Here is a 20360-nt window from a genome sequence, read left to right as displayed (position 1 = left end):
TGAATGTGCTTCTGCTCATGTCTGCCAACATCATCTGTCTGCATGGAAATCCTTCAGGTAATGTATCATTTAACTAACTGAAAGACTGGTGTCTCTGCTCAACAAATATGGATGGTTAAAAACTTGAAAGATCCCCAAATGCTGGCGTGACATTTTTATTAGAAACTTTAATACGTTGTAGAGATGACTTTAGGTGGATCTGACTTGTGACTGTCCTCACTAATGTTGCAGATCTTCCCAGCCTCCACTGTGTCAGTGATTACCTGTACACCATCAACTGCACATTGAGCAAGGCAGCATCAGCACTCAACTCCAGCAGCAACAGCTCATACTGGCTGACTCTCAGGGAGAAGGTGGAAGAGTAAGTACGGTTCTTTAGTCCAACACTCACATCTACTGTACGTCATAGTTAGTGTTCCGGGAACAACTAAAATATAAAATTAATGAAAAGGAATAGAGATGAACAACTAAAAAACAGGTTAACATTATCCAGAAAAATGAGTAAAAAATGACAAATCTGTTGTCACTAACATCTGACCACACTCTCAGTGGTTTTCAATTAAGAACCGCTTCTCTCTGTGCAGAAAGCAGTTCGTGTGTTTGCTGAGAAACGGGCATAAAGATTATTTTTGTACCGTTGACACATCTGCTCAAATACCCGAGGACGATTACCCAGAAGTCTTCATGGACTTGGACACTTATAAAATTTCGCTCTGTCACAACCAAACTGATGGACCTGCTGTCTGTCATGTACTGGAGGACAACTACAAACCTTCCAAGAACAGTAAGGAGCCAATCAGGACCTTGTCCTGGGGATGAAAACTAAAAAACAACCGTTTAAAAATAATGAAACTTAATCCTGCATATTTTCCATCTCCTCAGTTAAACCCAATGCACCGTGTTGCCTCACAGTCAACCACAACTCAACACAGCATCACTTCACCTGGAAAAGCACTTATGAGAAACATGGAAATTACATTTTCAAGTATCAGCTTCAAATAATCAAAAGTGAACGCCAACATCACGATGACAAGGTAGATGTACTACTGATGTACACAATATCTAAGGTGTTCTAATTTCAATGCTATTAGCCTACACAAAATACAAAATTGTAAGGTGTTCTAATTTCAATGCTATTAGCGTGTAAATATTAAGGTAAATATTAAGCAGTTAATTAAAAAAAGCAGTTAATTCCATACAACTTGTGTGTTTTTTTCAGTAAAACGTTATTGTGCAAAGTAAAAAAAACAAGTTGTCCTGGGGTCTGATGTAAAAATAACTTGTCGACTGGCAAAAAGGAATATACATCTAAGCCATCTATGATGCTACAGTAATTGTGTTTTTTCTTTCAGGTGACATTACACATTTATACAAACAATCAGCATTTCTCAGTGGACGATGAGAAATTGGTGCCCGTGACAAAGTACACAGCCAGAGTACGCTCCAGTCCTAACATCATTTCTGAGGGAGAATGGAGTGACTGGTCTCCACTGGTTCACTGGAAGACAGACTCAGTCACAACAGGCGAGTCAGTGTAGTGTTCAGTGTACAGGACAATCACATTTTGAAAGAGAACCTGTCAAAACAGCAACTTTGTCCTTTAACAACACGTTCTTTTCTCATCCACAGATCTACTTCTCATACCTGAACTACTCCAGAAGTCTCTGATTCCCTTTGTAACGTTGCTGTTTATCCTCATCTTGGTTTGTGTTGCTGTTAGAAAGTAAGGAACACACTTTCTGTATTTCCCTGTGTAGGGTTTGAAGTTAGTTATTGTATTTATAATGTAAATATTCTCAACACCAACATGTGGAGGAAACGAGTCTTCATCCCAACACCAGAGCCTTATTTCCACGTACTCTACGGCGACTGCCAAGGAGACTTTAAGGTTAGATAACTTGGAAAATGGTACATCTCAGCTAAAAAAATTAAATATATGCATATATCTACATTTCTAATTGTTATAATCCTATATTACTTCTGCAGAGCTGGGTGACACATGAAAACACTGAGATGCTGACAGTCGAGACTTCAGCCCATATCGACTCCCTGATCAAGTGTTTGGATCTCCCGCATGAAGTCTGTGAGCCCCAGGTTGACCACCAGATGCTGGACGGCAGAGCCTATTGTAACATACCCGTCTCATCCTGTGAGTCTTCTGTCCTGGGCCTGCCCTGTGCAGTGAACATCATGAATCCACTGTCAGCTACGGAGGATCGGACTCTGAACTCAGAGCCTGGGAGTCCACTTAAGGAAGGCTACTGGCAATACAGTGACATATCCCTGGAGAAGGGCTCCCCCTGGTACCGTAATGAGTACTGCATCCTGAATACCTTCACAGCAGACCATGTCATATCGATAAATTCATGCTGAGACGAATTCAAATTTCAGTTTTACTGACACTGTAGTGATGTCAAAATGTGTCACAGCAGTATAATGAGGTCTGGTCACAGATCAGCCTTAAAGACTACAAAAAAAATTGTAACTTTAGAGACCAAAGAGTTAAATCCATTGTTTGTGTGTAAAAACTGTGCCCAAAACGCTGGAAAATTACTGGCAACGACCATTACGAGGGAAAAGCATTTTTAAGTCACATTTTAGTGTTGAAATCCTGTCCTTGACGATATGCAAGTATAATAGACGCATTGATTGCATGTAGAGTTTAAAATCTGACACTTCATCAGCATAGTCCTCGAGTTTGCGGCCCATCAATGGCCACAACCTTTGTAGATCGTGTACTACAGAGAACACAACTGGAGACTCAATGTATGGCTGTTGCCAGAAGACAAAGACGGATACTTAGACTTAAGGAAAACACAGAGGACAGATTTTGCTGTGTATATATCTGTACAAATATAAAGCACTGATAACATATTTTGAATTAAACTTTGGCTTTAATAGTGTTTTCTAGATGTGTACTAAGTTTACCTAGTAATGAGAGTTCATTGTTGCCATTCATGTTGTTTTCTGTAAGTAAATGTAGAAACCAGAGTATTTTATATCCACTGTTTTAATCTGATTTTTTGCAGCACGTACACATTACCTTAATACTTGTAACTTTATCAGTATATTTGTAACAAGTCATCAACTACAAGCCTGAGATCACAGTTAATTAATCTAGGGTGGGGGTAAGAGGGCAAAAAGGGGTCATCCTGCTGTCTGTTGCACCGGTGTGTATAAGAAACGGCAAACCTTTTGTAGAAAGTTTATTTACGCCAACACATACATGAACAAAGCACCGTATAACCTTAGAGTCTGATACAGAAGTAAGCCTACCTGCCTCAGTCATTGTGGCCATGTTTTATTTATTTCATAGCAAACACTCTGAATAACAAAAAGACAGCCAAGGCAGCAGAATCTATCATATATTACAGCATGCTGAATAGAAAACCTGGGAGAGAGAATTAGACAGAGAGCCATCTAGAGACACTAGTGAGATACGACAGTATAAAAGTGCCATTCATTATACAGCAGTCCAAATACTGACAATGAATTAAGCTAAGGTTTACATAAACCATGGAAAACAAAAGTTGGGGCGGGGGAAGGAAGAGAGGGAGGGACCAAAGAATAGACCCTGTGAAGGAGCAAAGTAAAGACGTTTTCTTCCATGAACACTGATGACAGCCAGCTTACGTTAATGAAACTGGTACCGAGCTGTGTCCTTCGCACCACATAAGACAATAAACGTTTAAAAAGAAATGACCGGGGTGTCGGAGCACCCGTCCCCTCCCAGCAGTTATGAGCCAACCGGCAAATTAGCATGGAAAACAGAAAAAAAATGAAGGTTGAAGGTCAGAAGAGAGCGGATGGCACAGAATGTGTGGAGTTTAAATAGGAGTCTTTAAGCAAGTCCGGTGTGAGAGGAGCACATTCATCGAGAGACTGAGAGGGGAGGTGATTCTTGTTAAACCCATTCCTTCTGCTGCAGCGGAGCAAAGTCGTCACCCTTACGAGGGGGAGAATTTTTTGGCCTGTGCTCGAACTCTTTTTTCATATTCTACTCTGTTTTGGCTGCAAACAGGCAAAAAACAAAAAAACAATTTGAAAGTCATTTCACCGTGGTTTTTTGATTGTGCACTTTTAGTAAAGAAAGTATTTTTTCCCCTATTCAAACCAGACCCAGTTTTTGCACAGGAAAAGAAACAGGTGATTATTCACTCTCACCCTTGTTTTTTTTCTTTTCCCTGAACAAACTCTGAAAAACCCTTTTCACCAAATCTTAACCTATTAGGATTGGCGTAATTTTCCAGTATAACCGCTGACACTCACCAGTAGATTGTGTAGGCCTCTGCTTGGGCTGGATCCTGGATATTTGGCTCGTTTAAGAGTTCCTGGATACCTAATAGGATCTGCAGGATGAATGAAACAGATAAAAGGACAAGAGCTGTTAATGAATGATTTAACCATCAGTACTTTGTTATTGTTTGTGGATCTGGTATAAAAGGTCAGTTGCATGAAAACTGAAATAACTGATGTGGAGTCAAAACTAACAAGTTACACAGGAACTTTTCTAATAAAAATATTTCATTAGACTCATTACTAACGTCAGATGCAGTTTGGTTTAAATTAACTCAATAAATTAAATAATAAATAAAACTTACATTCCATGAATGAAACATAAAACCATAAAACTGACAAACAAACCTGCTTTATTGTAATGGCCGGTCTCCAGTCCTTGTCCTCCTCTAGAATAGATAGGCATACGGTGCCTGATGGATACACATTTGGGTGGAAGAGTGGAGGCTCAAATTTACCTGAAAACACATTAAAGAGTTCTTTTTATAATATGCTGTTTTAACATTTCAGTTTAATCCAGACCATGTAAATCAACCACAGACTCCTTTCAAGGTGATTCTGACAGCTTTTGGATTTTTTTTTTTATTTGCATTGAGCTGCAGCTGTATCTGATACAGAGTGATGAGATGTCAGAGTTGACAGACGGGCAGAGATAAGATGGACCTCCAGTTCTGATAGAGTTACATTTCCAGTCACTGATGGTGAGAGAATGTTACTTTTCACCCCTTTAGGACACAGGTAGATGAAGTGGATTATGAAATAAAGTTTGGAATAAATAAGACAGGATTTTTTTAAGCTGCAAAAAACAGCCACAATGTCACACTTTCATTGCCTCAGAAAGTTGGAGACACTGTAACTTACACTTTGGAGGTGAAGAGGGATAGTCGTCCTTGAACAACATGCGCAGTTTGAACAGACCTCCTTCCCACGGAGTCTGAAAAGCCACACAATCACAAGATCAGCCGCCTCACAAAGCATCGTATCAAATCACAATTTTCACAAGAATGAACTTCTTTCACTTCTACTCATTCTAAAGGATACATTTCAGTCTGTTAATAACAATAAATGTAGCTTTTACACTGGTTCTTCTAAGACTAAACTGAAATATCTTTTAATGAGTTCATTTGAGAAAACAAGAAACACAAAAAGACACCTCTCTATTTGTGACAGTTTTGTCATAGAACAACGTTATGAAATCGTTAATCTACAAACATTTTCCCTGGGCAAACAGAATGAAACACTTTACCCCCTTCTTGCCAGGAATAGCACATTCCCAATTCATGAGATTCATAGTCCCATCTGGATTTTTTGTTGGTACGGCAACAAATCCCTGAGAAAACAAATATCAGAGTGTAAACAAATGGGCAACAGGTGGACTGACCGCAGGCAGACTGGACACTTCTTTAAAAAAAATTAAAACGTACAAAAGGATGGTCCTTCCGCCATGCCTTGCGCTCCTGAGCAAGCCGGCTCAATGCAATTCCCGACATGATTTGTGTACTCCTGTGAGAAAGAAGAGCGCCAAGTCAATGAGAGGTCAACCAAGTTATTTGTAAATAAAAGAAGATAATGTAACTAATTAAACATAGACTGTTTTTCTACAAGTGTTTTCACACGTTGTAACATGTTTTTCCCGAAAACCTTAAACCATATTAATGCAACCTTTACATGGATAGGCAGATAATAGTGTAGTTTTAATGACTAATCATGTCCTGTTGAATCTATGCAACGCTCTGAAAAGATAACTAAAATGACACATAAGTAAGATACTTAATATAAAAGTCAATAAGGTTGTGTTTAAGAGGATACGGTGTCAAAGGCTTTACAGACCATGATGTTGGGTCATGGCTTACATAATGTTAGTCACTGTAAATAAAAATCAGTTATCATTGACATAGTTAAAGGACAAAAAGGAAATCAAGGGAAACCCTGGGAACAGAAACTGCTGCTAAATGTGCAAGCAGTACTACAATGTACATGGTGGGCTTGTGAAATAGCCCATTAATTGTTTACTATGACAGTTCATCACTATTACAAACATTTCTCTAAGAGTTCCCTCACTGTAAATTACATTTTGTATTCTTAGCTCACCAAACAATTACAAAAAGTCTAAAGACATAACCCAGTAACAACCACATAATTTCAGTGTGTATGGCAGGTACAAATATATGATGTAAAACAATTTAAGTTGAGCAATCACTTAAGTATAAAGTATGTTTTCCTCCTCTTTAACCACACCACATATTTTTAAAATATGACCAAAAAAAAATTCACTTTTGTAGGTTTTGTCTGTTTTGCAGTTTAAAAATAGATAATACTGAATTTTAAACATACACAAACCGAAAGTGAAAATGACTTACGACCTAATTTGGGGATCAGGCTAAGATCGTGTGTTAATGTGTCTGTAACTTTACTTTGGTCTAACAACAGTTCCAACAACAATGACAGAAGTAACACATCAAGCGCTGCGAACAACAACTATAAGCTTTCTGTTTGCATTTTTACACCAGTGTTGGTCCAACCGATCTTTAAAATTACATTATACTCGTCACGCTCATGTATAACATTTTAAAGGTAAATTTAAGCCTAGACCTTTAGCGGGGCTAGTCAAGTTAGCAAGCGGCGAATCATATCGAGAAGAAAAATCCTATTTTACTACACGTACTCTCCTTATGTTTTCAAAGTAAAATAAACCAGGAACAAATTGCGTTAGCGACTCTTTCGTTTCAGTTTTGCTTGTACTCACTGTCAAACGTCCGCAAACTTCAGCATAAACGCTAGGATCTGCTTAGCCGGTTAGCTTCCTGTGCTAACTCATGTGCGCCAGAATGGAGCTACATCTCGACAGGCGCTGGCGCAGTTAGCGTCTGACACGGCCTGGTGCAGCACAAAAATGCGCAAATGCACTCGACTCGAAATTGGCTTTTTCAACATAGAAACGCCTATAGTACGGCTTTTTTCCGACACTAAATAACGTCACTGACTAGGCAGCAAACGAGGGTGTGAAAGTATGTAGGATAATAACGCTCAGCGCAAACCGTTAATGAGCGGAGACAAAGAACGCCAGAGCTCAAAGGCGCACATTTGTGCATTACCAAACTAGCGAAAATGGCGCAAACCAAAGAGGGGAAAATATGACAATATACGTGAATTATTTTGTAAAAGCTGCAGTCACCACGCATCCCTACCTTTCAGTATGGTTGCACTTGATCTGGTAATTAAGTGAAATGAATTAATCGAGCTCAAATCCCGGTAAAGCTTGTAAAGTTTCCCTCCTGAAAAACCAACCGCTCCGACTAAAGCTAGACACAGCGACAACGAAGAGAGAGTTATCCGCCATTCACTTCCGTCTTCGCTTAAGTGCGGCTAGCGGCAGAGTACTTCGCGCATTAGAATAGTGTTGCGTGTAACTCTCGAAATTAAGCTTAAATATTTTTTTCTGTTGATTTTCTGTTAACTTCATAATTAGTTTAGTAGTAGAAGGAACGAAGCTCATTAAGCTGCTCCGTATTCAACAGGTCAATGTTTTTTGTCACAAAATGACTTGTCTGGCTGAGATATTATGCTAAAGCACAGTGTATTGATCTTTTAAATTCTTGTTGTTTAATGTTTATAAAAAAGGAACTAGAATATTGCATTTGGCAAGCAAACCTGGGTTTAAATTAAGGACATGGGCAGATTTACATCTTGCCTCTAAACGCTCTTTGTCTTATTTCAAAGCCGTTAACCCAAACGACTTTCCGTGTCAATTCGAAACACCCCTTTCAAACAACACCAAAGGAATATGGCTTATTACAACCCAATGCATCGGATGTGACATAGACATTAGAAACAAGTTTTTTCTTTTGTTTTAAGGTTAAAAAATACACTTTTAACAAAGAAAAAAGTCAATTTTTGATCAGGCATTTTAAAGGACAACTATACAGATGCAGGGAGATCTATTAAACTGCCGCATGAGGTCGCAATATGAACGTGAGATGTCTAAGGATGAACTATTATTAAAGTACTTTATTTACTTTAGGAAAGAAATACACAAACACGGACTTGGGTGAAATTTTTATTGTTACCTCATTTAAAGACCATATAAATCTATCCCTTAACATTTTACATTGTCTTAAAACATTGCATAAGATCGTATAGAAGTGATCTGTGTAGTGATACGAAGACCTTATTACTGGATATAACTGTTAGACTGAGGGGAGGAAAATGAAACAATCATTACACGTCTGATCATAGTCAACCATGCAATACAGTGTTGTGGGGCTAATAAGTAGAATGCAATAAAGCAACGGGGCACTTAAAAGTGCTAGGAGTTGCAGAGTTGAATGAATGAATGCATTCTGTGAAATGATCTTGTCTGGACCACGTTTATGAACATTGTTAAAGGTGATGTGGCCTAAACGACAGGTGAAAACATATTGAATTAGGTCACAACTAAGACAATGCAACAGCACTTATACTTTGCTAACGTGCTTAACAAAAAAAAGTTAGATTCAACACATCTTAAAGTTAGTATGTTTGTAATAAGAGAGGGTGAAAAGCAAGATTGTCTAACACGCTCAAGCACAAGCCAAGTATTAGTATATATACAGGATGGGGTAGTATTACTCTAGGTGACCCTGTCAGGCAGTACTGTGGTAAGTCTCAGGCCACTATTAGATTCCGTTTTGTTTTTTAAAAAAAGTACTTTTCCTTCTTAGACTCATTCTAAAATCCATAAAACAGATGACATTAAAAACTGGATTTTTGAAGCCCTGGTTCAACTTTATTAGTATGATGCCAAGTTTGTCTATGCTATTAAGAAGCTTAATATGCAGAAGACCATCTACTTTCTCAGCTGAAGTACAGGCAGGATATTGTAAAGCATATGTATAATAAAATTAATGCAAAAGAGAAATATCTTAAGATAATCTTTCTATATATTGACTACAATGTCAAATAAACAACTTTTTTAAATTTTAACTATCAAAATAATCAGGCTACCCTCTTTTCAAGATATTCTATTGGTCTATTAAATAGAACATGACTTGAATGTATGCAGCAATTTAATTAAAAATAAGCCAAAGAATCATGGAATCAAGGAAATGCCCATTCTGCAAAATAGCACTATTACGTGGTAGTATTGCAACTTAAAAAAAAGGAAAATTACAGAACAAGTCAATGTATTAAATTCTAATTTAAATGTCAAAGAGAACAGTTTTTGAGTTTATTTATTTTTCTTATTTCAGGTTTTTAGCATTTTCTACATTTTTGTTGCATCTCAAGAACAGGACTAAAAATAAACAGCTAGTTAATAACCTTCATCAAAATGACAGATCAAAAGGTGGCCTCAGACTTTGCACATGAACATTAATGTGTGTGAAGGAGTGCAAGAGGAGTGTAGAGACTGGAAGGCTTCAGAACTCTTGAGCAAATGTAAACATTGCCTATCTCTGGCAGGAATCAGTCTATTTTGATTTACTCTTTTTTTATTTTGCACTTTGAAAGCCCTTATGTGCTCTATATCAAAAACATGCATCAACACTTGTTTCCTCAAATTATATAAAAGTTTTTTAGTCAAGTGTACGAGTAAGTTGGTTTGTTGTAGGTTTGTGTGCGTGTCTGTACAAAGAACGCCAGCATTAAAAAAGTTACTTATCCCTGACACTGAAGATCAATGTGTGCAACACACATAAGACAATGGAATTGGTCTTGGGGAGGAAAAAAGGCAACACCAAAAGATTATTAGTGAATGGAATATTCAACCTATCAAAAAGTACACATAAAACCTGAAAACAAGTTTCTATTTTTTTTTAGAAAAAAAAAAAAGTTCTAAAATGCTGTATTTACAAGTACAACAACAAGCCTGTAGGCTGTAAGCAATGTGCACAGTGTCTACTTCCCACTGTAGTGCATGCAATGCTGTGTACCAAATCTACACAAATGTTCCAAATGCTTCCACCGTTCTTATACAATGCAGGAAAAAACATATTTGTTTTCTTAAATGTAACAGTCAACTTCATAGCCAGCCAGGTGTAGCTTTGTTATTGGTTATCAAAACAAGTTCCAGGTACTGTACGTTCTCAGGGAAGGTATCAAGAGTCAGCAAAAGCTGTTTTTGTTGTTGTTGTTTTTTAAACCTAATGTGTAAATATACATATAGTACTGTACAAACATTGCAAAAAACAGAGCTTAACATTATCAAGGTTGATGTTTAAAGATCCAGTATAAACAACTCTCACTTCAAAAGTTGCGTTTCTATACAGTGTACAAAACGTGCAGTTTTCTTTCTTTCAGAGTTAAATATTAATAATGAATTTGGATTATATACAGCAAAACAAAGAAAAAAAAATCATCTGGATATGAAAAGAAAGTCCTTCACCACAGCCTTCAAACAGTTCCCGTCCCTAAATCTCAAACACAGCAACTACTTTAACACAACAACAAAATAAATCCATAAGAGAAAAAAATGGAGAGAAAAACAAATCGCAAAGTCACTTCAGTCCTGGATGGTTTTTTTTTCTAGACAGTGAACAAGAAAACTTTGATGGACAGATGTTAAAAAAATATGAATCAACACAAAAGAAACATTTGTGAAATACCGTTGATGACATTGGCAATTAGCTGTAGATTTATGAACATGAGGTCTCTCACTGATCAGTCAGAGGAAGTCTGACAGCTTAAACTTGTTTGTATCGCACAAGGTTATCATTTTAAACAAATACATTTGACTTGTTTTAACCAAAGAAGTCATTTAACGAATAGTTCTGTTAAAGCCTAAAAAATAACGCTCAACCTAATAATAACAGAAGTGAATGGAGCTCCTGAAAAGTCAACATTTAAACGCTGACATGGCCTTAAATGTTTTATATAAAATGGATGTCTTAGCCGCTTTTGGAACTAACTTCCTTTCCCCTGGTTTTACAAATCCAGATCCCATTTAGAGGAAAAATGAAAAAAAAAAAAAAAACAACTGAACGGGGGGAGAGGGGGGACACTGCATATGACTGACTCTCCAGCTGGAGATGGCACTACAGTGTCAATAGCATGGACTTTTACTTTATTAAAAAAAGAAGCTAGTGATCATGTTGAAGGGTGTAATCAGCAAAATCTTGTTCCGTTTCTGCGGGAAACTTGGAGGAGCTTAAAGTTGGCTCCAAAGTTGTGCAACCAATCCAGTCCACTTCTTATGTATGGTTTCTACTCACAGCACTGTCAATTACAGCAGCAATACAACTACTAGCTTCGACTAGACAGTAAGTCAAATGTCTTGCAATATGAATATAAAGCTTATTTATTCTTCTGAATGTTGGGCTTTTCACCATTCAGGCTTTTTTTAAAAAAAGCTCATACAAAAAAAAACCTACCAATAAATAATCCAATCCTTTTTCTTAAACCAAAAAAGAAATGTAAATGTTACGTCAAGGTTAAAAGTCACTTTCTGACAACACATGTAGTTGGGATCCTCATGATCACAAATCTTGTGAATGGCTTGAAATATGATCAGAAAGAAAATAAAAAGGGGTTATGGGGGTGAATTTTACATTTAATAATCCTACTCTTTAACATGCATTAAAAATGCAAATTTCCCTTCTTACAATCTTCACAGAAAGATTTCTGACTTGAAATTTCTGACTTACAAACTGACTCTGACTCCTGACTAAACCACTGAGTTGGAGCGATAACGATTTCAACAGATCACCCTGAGTGAATCGTTGGCCTTGAACAACGGCCATAGTTTATAGCATAAAATGTCTGTAGACTGCAGTTCCTTAGTTTCAATAAGAAAAACAAAATGACAATAACTGCCTGCTAATTAATCCATAAAGGTCCAGTTTAAGTGAACAGGCACAAATTGTCAGTCAGGACACAAAACAAAAAAGACAGGAAACAAAAACAAAGATGGAGGGGAAACAAAGTAAATGTACAGGCCCCACCCCCACCGCCGGTTAAATCTCAGTTGTGCCAAACGTTCTTCCGCAAAGATGATATGTTTTTACATCATAACACCTGGAGCTCATAATACTACGTCGTCTTCACATCCGGGAACCCCGTTCCTGAAGAATCTGCTGAGACAAAGGGAGGGAGGAAATTTAAAAAAAGAAAGAAAATTAGATTTTTGCTCAACTCTATGCTATTTTATCTCCAATGTGAGGGGGCTGTAGTTTGAATCAATGCTGATTATTACTGTACTCATAAAATTGAACACACTCATTGCATATAAAATGCCACAAAAAGCAGGTGTAACAGATGTCATTTTTTTTGCAAAGGCAGTTATTTCACAATGCCAGAAGTGAGAGAGAAGAAGTGGGAGTCACACTGCACCCTTTATTTTTTGTGTCATGAATGAAGGTCAGAGAAATGGCACCTGATGATTTAGCATGAAACAAAATAACATCAGTTGTTTACTTGTGATCTAGAAATGTTTTGGATATAACAGGAACTTCTCTGAGGAAAAAGCATCTTCTTCAGCTACAGATCTGATTTCAGCAGTAGTAAAAAGCATGGAGGAGGTACAGGATGGAAGAGGAGGAAGAGGAGGAGGAGGAGCAACTCTAGAGATGTGGAGGCACTACGAGCAGTTTAGCGCTCACCAGTGAGTCACAAGTGCTCTACCATAATCATCATAGTCATTCATTTCATAATCCGTCCCTTCGTCCTCGCTCTGAGCAACATGCAGCATGCAGACGGCACAGAAGAAGACAAGAGAGGCAGTGTGAGACAATGACAGAAATGAATGAAGGAGTTCAATGAAGTAGAGGAGAAGGAGGAGGAGAAGGAGCCAATGGGACATGTTTAGAAGGGAATCACATATGGACACAGAGAGTGGAGGAAACAGAGAAACATGAAAACATTCAATATTACAACCTTAACAGTTAATTACCCAGTGATAGAAACCTGCATGTTGTCCTTTAGTTCATACGTTAAGTGGTGGATTAGTGGTTAAGAAAGCAGACTTGAGTCTGGAAGGCTACAGGTTCGAGTTCACTAGCTGCTAAGTTACCACTGAGGTGCTCTGATCATGGCACTTAAAGAGCTTAAAGCTGCCCACTGTTCACTTTGGTGATGGGTTAAAAACAGAGGTCACATCTGGTTGTGTGCAGTGGTGAGCTGTGTCACAATGACAAGGAGTTCACTTTCCTTAAGAGTAAACTAAAAAATGTAAGGTCCAATTACTAACCCTGGACAGAATGTGAAGTTATGTACACATTATTGGATGTCTTTATATGAACATTCAAACATGAAATCCTTATGAAAAGGCTTGGTGCGCTTACGGACATTTTATTGGCCTCTGTCTGTCTATCTCTCTCCCTCTCTCTCCCTCTCCCTCCCTCCTTGCCTCCTTCACTGGTACAAGCAGTCCAGTACTAACTGAAGTACTACTTATTTACAGTGTTCTCCTTCAATGTGGTTTCTCATCAATAAACCAGAGGTGCTTTCAGTCCTGGTGGTGTGTTCATAAATGTAGTCATATTAAAACGCGAGGCCCAGGCCATCATTCATCTGTGTTTACCGAGGCTCCGTTTACACCTGGGCCCTCCACGTTCACACTCTTACCTTAGCCTTCTCACTGGGCTCACTGTTGGTCCCGTACGACTGATTGTGCAGCTCCTTGGAGACTACACACAGGAACTCGGCTTGGTCTTCGTTTCCGTAGTTGTAAGAGGAGCCTATGCTGACCAGCTGCAGACATGAGAGCAGAGTACATGGCAAGAATTAGCTTGAGACTGATGAAGAGGTGGGAAACACTGGGGCCGTTGTGGCAGGAAAACCAGCAATGAAAAGACATTTGAAGACAAGTGGGGAAACATGTCAGTGACTGAGGGCCCGCAGGTTTCTGCAGTATTTTAACACAGAATTTAAATAAACATGTAACAAATAAGTTTAATTTTGTAATTATGAAAAATATTAGTATGGTAATTAAAACTGATGGAATCCTAACCACATCCACCAGAATGCTACCATGTTACAATGAAATTTACACTTGACCACAGTAGTAGGAAGTTTAAAGGAAGCCTTCCATGTGTTCTGCCACATGCTGGACCAGGATTGATTTAATAAGGAATATCCAACCACATGTAGATTCATCAAATGCTACACACTTTGACGAGTGGTCACTGAACGTGTTGGTTGGATTAAAGTAAAATTAACAAGTACTGGTGAACGTGACTGAATATATGGAACAAAACGAATAGGATCCAACCACATGTTGCGCTCCTGTTGTGCTGTGTTTTATTGTGAGCCGTGCATCACCAGTGTCAAACTAAGACTGAACTCAACAAGAAACTGGGGCAAATCCAAATTTAAACAAATGATAAGACCAACAAACAAACGTGTTACCCAAACATCAGATACAGGAGCAAGAAGTAAGACTGGTTTGAGATTACCCTGGATCTCGTCTTTCAATAAATAGAAGGAAAACAACAGAGTTTATGTCCTTCCTATCAGATGACAAAAGGTGGACACAAATACAGAGAAGAAAAAAATCAGATAATCAAAACTGTCTGTGAACACGCCTTTGAACCATAAAAAAAGGAATAGTGCCTGAATAACTGCTTCTTGCTGCTGACTTTTTAAGTGTGTACAAACTGCAGGCTACATGTACAGTATACCCTCAGTCCCCAGGTGTGCATGTTCAGACATGCACGGCTTCATTAGCCACTGCTGCTCCAGACTTGTTGTTAAGTGACTTCCCTCACATTCAATGTCAACACAGAAAAGAAAAACAGATCATAGAGAACTGAGTAACAGGCAGTAGCTTTGTTTTTTTTAGATTTCTAACCAATTACCACACACACGCACACACACACACAATAATGCTTCATTTTGGCAAGTTATAAGATATATATACATACAATATACAGTTAATCATATGTATAAATATATAATGAAGGAGTCCTATAGATGGTGGCTATGTCACGTAGATTCTCAGTGTGCCTTATTTCTATTTATAAAAGTTTTGTCCTTATTTATGAATATTCCCAAAAAAAGACTGGAAACTGTATCTGTGGTCTCTACTGCGTCACTCACAGCTGAGTATGCAACATCCAATTGTCACACAGGCCACGCCATGCAAAACCATCAACATCTGACTGCATTTTAATCATCGGAAAATGAATGCTTAGAAAATAAAGCATGATTTTATCTCAGAACAAGTATTGATACAATACATCATAGGCCCCCCACACGTCCAACGTTGAGGACAAAGTTAAAAACTGTAGATGAAGGATACATTAAAAAAGGACTAAAAAGATCAAGTGTCATGACTCATTGGTGAGCAAGCAGTACAAACACATGAACAAAGAAACAAAAACTCAAATGGGAGCCCAGTGTATACTAGTAATATTTACAACAAACAGGATGTGTTCCTGGACAACATGGGGACCATGCAGTGACCAGCCCGTGGACAGACATTTGTGGGACACACCTCTCCACTGTTGTTTGGCAAAGCAGAATCCTCTCCTTTCACCTCCCTTGACACAATCAGCAGAAACTCTGACTGGTGGGCCCGCCCGTAACCTATACTGACAAACTGTAACAACCAATCAGAGCACAGGGGGGACGCCCAGATCACGTATGTGGTTTGCCCATTAAGGCATTTCCAAATAGAAGGATTTGAGATCCTGCATGAATGCGGCCACTTTGGGAGCTAATGGAGCACAGATGACACTAGGCCTGTAGCTGCTACTCATGTAAGCAAACAGGAAGAGACTTTACCTGTTCAAACTTCCAGCCGTCAGACATTGTGGACACCATCTGTGTCAGCTCTTCCTCCTGGCACTGCAGGACCCGATAGACGTGTTTCACTGGAACCTGAGAGTAAAAAACAAACACATGACAAACATGCATTTGCACAGAAACAGTCAAAAACAGAAAAAAAAAATTCAGATACCTGTGATGTTTTGCAGTCACGTTCCCTGATCTTCTCTTTGATGAGTTTTATTAATGATGTGATGTTGTAAAATTCAGCTTCTTCTAAAACACCTTGAACAGTGACAAAGTGATGAGTCATGATTTTCAGACATGTAATCGTACTGCTAAAAATAAATCCCATCTGCTAACAGTAACATGTAGGACTTTTTAGGGCAAATGTTTTGCAGAAACAAAATAAAATAACATGTATATATGCGAATCAAACATAAGCCAATCATTATGTGATTCTGGTGATGTTGCTTTTAATACAAATGGCAAAATACTGGTTTGATCCCAAGGTATTTCTGCTCAAAGAGAGACGTTTAGATGTAGTTGCATGCGATTCAGCAGTTGACACATTCAACCCGTAATAGCCAGTTAAAGAAAAGTACTAGACGATGACTTTATTTATTAACCTCTACTAGTGCAGTAGAAATTGTCCACTAGAAAACTCTGTGCTGTCATTTTTGGCATCTTCTTACAAATACTAAAAATTAAAATAAATACAACCATTTCTGTTGGTCTCAATGACATTTGCAATGGATTGATTTTTTTATAGAACTGTATTTTACCTTCCTCAGCCAAGTCCCTGTTGAGCACCAGTTTGCCATGCCTTAAGTAGTTCAGCACTGGTCCAAAGTATGTAGGGTCTCTATCTATAAGATAGGCACCAGTTTCATCCTAAAAAGAGAAGAGAGGAACACGAGGGGAGCAGCTTAGCATGATGTTCATGTTGATGTTGGAATGTTGATGTTGAAATGGTTGAGTTGTACTTCTTTGGTTGAGTATGACACGTATTATTAGTTAAGGCATCTTCAATCAAAAATCATCTGCGGGACAAAACTCCAACTGTTCCTGTGCTGATAGCAGAGGTTGAAAAGACATGTACATTGTCACTTACACAGACACACACACAGACACACACAGGCTGTGTGATATCACGTCACTATTCCCCACGGCCTTGGGTTTAATCCTGATTCTTTCACAACCACTGGGTATTCCCCTATTTCTCTAAGTACAGTGATTAGTGGGCCTTTGTCTCACGGGGGAAGGAGGAGGAAAAAACAATTAGAGCAGAACAGAAAAAGATTTGGTACCACCGAGGGGAACTGGAGAAACACTGTCTTGGATTGGCGTTAAGTCTAGTTTGTCTTCACAGATGAGTCTAAACCATCAGCTTGAACACTTATGTATGAACTGAATTCAATATCGATGATTTGGGGCAGTGATTCCCAACCACTATGCCGTGGCACACCTGTGTGTCGTGAGGGATAATCAGTTGTGCTGTGGAAAATGATACGACTCAATATAATTGGTTTGAAAGCTACAATTAATTTAGTACAAAAATACAGTATGTCTTTGTTTTTAAATGAGATGGTGACAAAACAATTGTACTCCCACAATGTGGCAGCAAATGGCTATAAACAGATCAATCGAAGATTTTTATTTGTGTCTTTTTTTCCTAAAAGTTTTAAGGGTTGTGTTTAACAAGAGGGCAGTGTTTGATACAGAGTAAGTAAATTGTGAGTAAACTGAGACCAGTAGATAATTTGTATTTAATTACATATACCTTTCAGGACATTTTTGTTGGTGGAGCTCTGTATGATTTTTCTAATGAAAAATTTGTGCCAGACTCAGAGAAGTTGATAAACACTGGTGAAGTATTGATTGAGACATATCAATGGATTTGCATAATGTTTAAGGCTTAAACTTGGCAGGATGTACATCAAGTACAAGTCCAGGATTGGATCCAACACCTTATCTATTAAAATATCCAATCATGGGACATGTTCTCAATACACTATCCTTAGTAATGAATCTCCAAACTCTCTCAGCTGATTAACCTCTTTTTCAAGACAGATATATCTCACTTGAGCCCAGTGGAGCTCTATTCAGGTCTGATTACCCTGTTAGAAAAGATGTATTTCCATATTTACTCAAATAAAAATTTAGTCGGCTTGAATTTCTTACTTTCACAACAACAAGTTGATTCATTTAAGGTGATCTTAGGAGTTTGTTGTTTTGCATCACAAAAATAGTCCACCATCTTCACATAAAATAAGGTCAAACAAAGATGGGATTTAAAGTCCAGACAACTATTAATCTAAGTAAACAAAAGTCAATTAGAAGGGCGTTCTTCACAACAGCAGGAAGTGTAGTCTATTAATGTTATCATTTTTCACTTGCATGGAGTACATATCCTCCCACAGGAAATACCATGGTCACCCACCCTGCAAACACATCAATGAAATCCTTCTGCAGACACATACACACCAAGAGTCAATCCATAATTTAACAAAATTAAAAAAAAACAACAACTGTCTCACCATAATCACAGGCGTACAACAGAGCTATATTCCACTGCAGAATTTTGCGGCATTATTTAAAGATCATACACCAAACAATCAACACAATCAGATGTGGGCATTCACCTTTACTCAGGCCAAGTAGGGTAAAAAAATAAATGCAAAAATGATGTACAGCTCAGCCTTTCCTGCAAACCAAGCTGGTGCACCAGCCCCTGCAGAAACAGCATTCGAAGACCTTGCAGTAGATCTTCCAAGTCACATGACCACTGTTACTTAGCCAAGTGGAAGTCTGATCCTTGCAGAGTGCGAGCTAGGAGTCTCTGGAGTATAAGCAGTAATGGCAGCAAACAGACCGTCATCTTTTAAATAATACACACACACCACATCAGGGCTGTATTATATAAAAAGAACTTATATTTCAAAATATTTAACATTGTCATTTGAACAAATGCTTGACCTTTCACCAAGTATGGGAGGAACCTTTCACCTTTATATCAGTTTGAGTTCAGCCATCCATCATTGGCAGTGTATTCTGCAGAGTAATTAATGACGGAACCATTGCCAAGGATACAAATGAATAGATTGTGTTCCAAAGTCACCTGAAAGCTCTGCTATCATGATGAGGAGCAGTTAAGTAGTGAATCCTGGAGTTTTCTACCAGCAGGAGGAGAAATAGCAACTGTGGACATAAGGAGCTATTCCTGAAAGATGTTATGGATTTACACTGTGCAATATTAAGAAAAACAATAACAGTGTAAATTTACAGCTAGAAAATAAAAAATCACTTGCAAATACCGTTTTCTTTTTGTAAATCAAAGACGGAGCGCCACCTAATTTTCTAATGACACTAAAAATTCTGTTGAGCACAGTGCAAGAGAAGTAGAAGATTTCACAGTTAAATATTTACATTGCCTCCTGCAGAGTGCTCAGGCATGACATACAACCTGAATCCAGCATTAAATGCAGCCACATTCAACCCCCCCCTTACACACACACACACACACACAGAAAAGGTACAGGCTGAACTTGTTCATGCAGCAAATGGATATAAATATGAAAAGATTCAGTGGGAGAAACAAGCATCCTTTGTGATGGGGTGTTTGAAAAATTGATGCCACTCTCAAAGCCAGAAAGCTGGGTCTGGACTTGAGAGGTCCTGTTATGTGTGCTTTGAAAGCAGGATGAAATCTCTGTTGATGTACATTCTTTAAGCATAGTGACTCAACAATTTAAACATGTTAAAAGCAATGCTATTTCGTGGTCTTTCAGCAATAATTAACCATTTACACTTTAGCACTCCATCAACAACAATGAAGCTCTAAGGGACCTCAAAAACAATACTCAAAATGAGAAGTCCATTTTATTTGTATGGTTGAAATTCACACAACACATTACTCTCAATGCACTGGGATCACTGAGTAAAAAAAAAGAAATATAAGCTGTTCAGGTGTGATGGTACTTCTTCACTATCTCCCTGGTCTCCCCAATGTACAAAACAGGCTCCAGTCAACACCATGAATAATGCAGTTCTCCTCAAGAGTCCCGCTAAAGCACGTCAGCCTGCGTGACTGGAAGATGAACAGCTTATTTCTCTGGCTGGGAAACACAACACTGCATTTGCCCAAAACAAGAGTTCTTCAATGACCTGGTGTTTCACAAAAACAGTTCCTCAAAATGCTCCGACACCTGAAATGATGCATAACTGTAGTTATAGCTTCAGTTTATTTATCCAAATAACTAGTGAATCAGGTCACCTGGTAAAAACTGGTGGAGGAAACTGGTAATTTACATCATGTCCCTTAGTTATGTATAATCTCCAGTGAACTACAGACGGTCTACGGTCTCCCGGGTCGACACGGTCCG

The 20360-nt window shown here is 38.3% G+C and overlaps 3 protein-coding genes across 5 annotated transcripts in view; 1 reads left to right on the top strand and 2 right to left on the bottom strand.

Moving 5' to 3' along the window:
• Nucleotides 1–6: 6 nt before the first annotated feature.
• Nucleotides 7–3480, top strand: LOC103381729 (interleukin-21 receptor). The gene is made up of 8 exons (XM_025058046.1): nt 7–57; nt 232–361; nt 585–784; nt 883–1034; nt 1353–1524; nt 1630–1676; nt 1721–1888; nt 1987–3480. Exons 1-8 carry the CDS (start codon nt 18–20, stop codon nt 2371–2373), a joined length of 1296 nt encoding a protein of 431 aa, XP_024913814.1. The 5' UTR covers nt 7–17; the 3' UTR covers nt 2374–3480.
• On the bottom strand, nt 3206–8002 carry ube2ib (ubiquitin-conjugating enzyme E2Ib). 2 transcript variants are annotated; one of them, XM_008314220.3, is made up of 7 exons: nt 7485–8002; nt 5721–5799; nt 5543–5626; nt 5158–5230; nt 4645–4754; nt 4270–4349; nt 3206–4011 (listed from the first exon to the last, which is right to left on the bottom strand). In XM_008314220.3, exons 2-7 carry the CDS (start codon nt 5784–5786, stop codon nt 3948–3950), a joined length of 477 nt encoding a protein of 158 aa, XP_008312442.1. In that variant the 5' UTR covers nt 5787–5799; nt 7485–8002; the 3' UTR covers nt 3206–3947. The 2 variants fall into 2 exon arrangements, with proteins under 2 accessions (XP_008312442.1, XP_016889580.1); XM_017034091.2 differs by lacking the exon at nt 7485–8002 and adding an exon at nt 7043–7423.
• Nucleotides 8003–8342: 340 nt separating this feature from the next.
• Nucleotides 8343–20360, bottom strand: part of kctd5b (potassium channel tetramerization domain containing 5b) — a 14667-nt gene continuing 2649 nt past the window's right edge. The window contains exons 2-6 of one of the 2 annotated variants that reach the window (XM_008314231.3): nt 16761–16869; nt 16169–16260; nt 15994–16089; nt 13834–13959; nt 8343–12344 (exon numbers count right to left, since the gene is read on the bottom strand). In XM_008314231.3, coding sequence (XP_008312453.2) covers nt 12312–12344; nt 13834–13959; nt 15994–16089; nt 16169–16260; nt 16761–16869 — 456 coding nt within the window. In that variant the 3' untranslated portion in view covers nt 8343–12311. The remainder of the gene's footprint in view (nt 12345–13833; nt 13960–15993; nt 16090–16168; nt 16261–16760; nt 16870–20360) is intronic. The other variant, XM_017034088.2, reaches the window with a different exon arrangement.

This window comes from Cynoglossus semilaevis, chromosome 8 (genome assembly GCF_000523025.1).
Source record: "Cynoglossus semilaevis isolate Cse_v1.0 chromosome 8, Cse_v1.0, whole genome shotgun sequence".
In the NCBI taxonomy this organism is placed as follows: Eukaryota; Metazoa; Chordata; class Actinopteri; order Pleuronectiformes; family Cynoglossidae; genus Cynoglossus; species Cynoglossus semilaevis.
The sequence above is the reverse complement of the archived record's forward strand: the minus strand, read 5'-3'. Positions and strand labels throughout refer to the sequence as shown.

Bases quoted from the DNA above. Each gene is read 5' to 3' on its own strand.
- LOC103381729 (XM_025058046.1), top strand. From the start codon at position 18: ATGTCTGCCAACATCATCTGTCTGCATGGAAATCCTTCAG. The intron at 1,035-1,352 runs GTAGATGTACTA...TTTTTCTTTCAG, and splicing joins GCCAACATCACGATGACAAG to GTGACATTACACATTTATAC. The intron at 1,525-1,629 runs GCGAGTCAGTGT...TCTCATCCACAG, and splicing joins GACAGACTCAGTCACAACAG to ATCTACTTCTCATACCTGAA.
- ube2ib (XM_008314220.3), bottom strand. From the start codon at position 5,786: ATGTCGGGAATTGCATTGAGCCGGCTTGCTCAGGAGCGCAAGGCATGG. The intron at 4,755-5,157 runs GTAAGTTACAGT...ATGTGTTTTCAG, and splicing joins TCCCTCTTCACCTCCAAAGT to GTAAATTTGAGCCTCCACTC. The intron at 4,012-4,269 runs GTGAGTGTCAGC...GCCTGTTTGCAG, and splicing joins GAGGCCTACACAATCTACTG to CCAAAACAGAGTAGAATATG.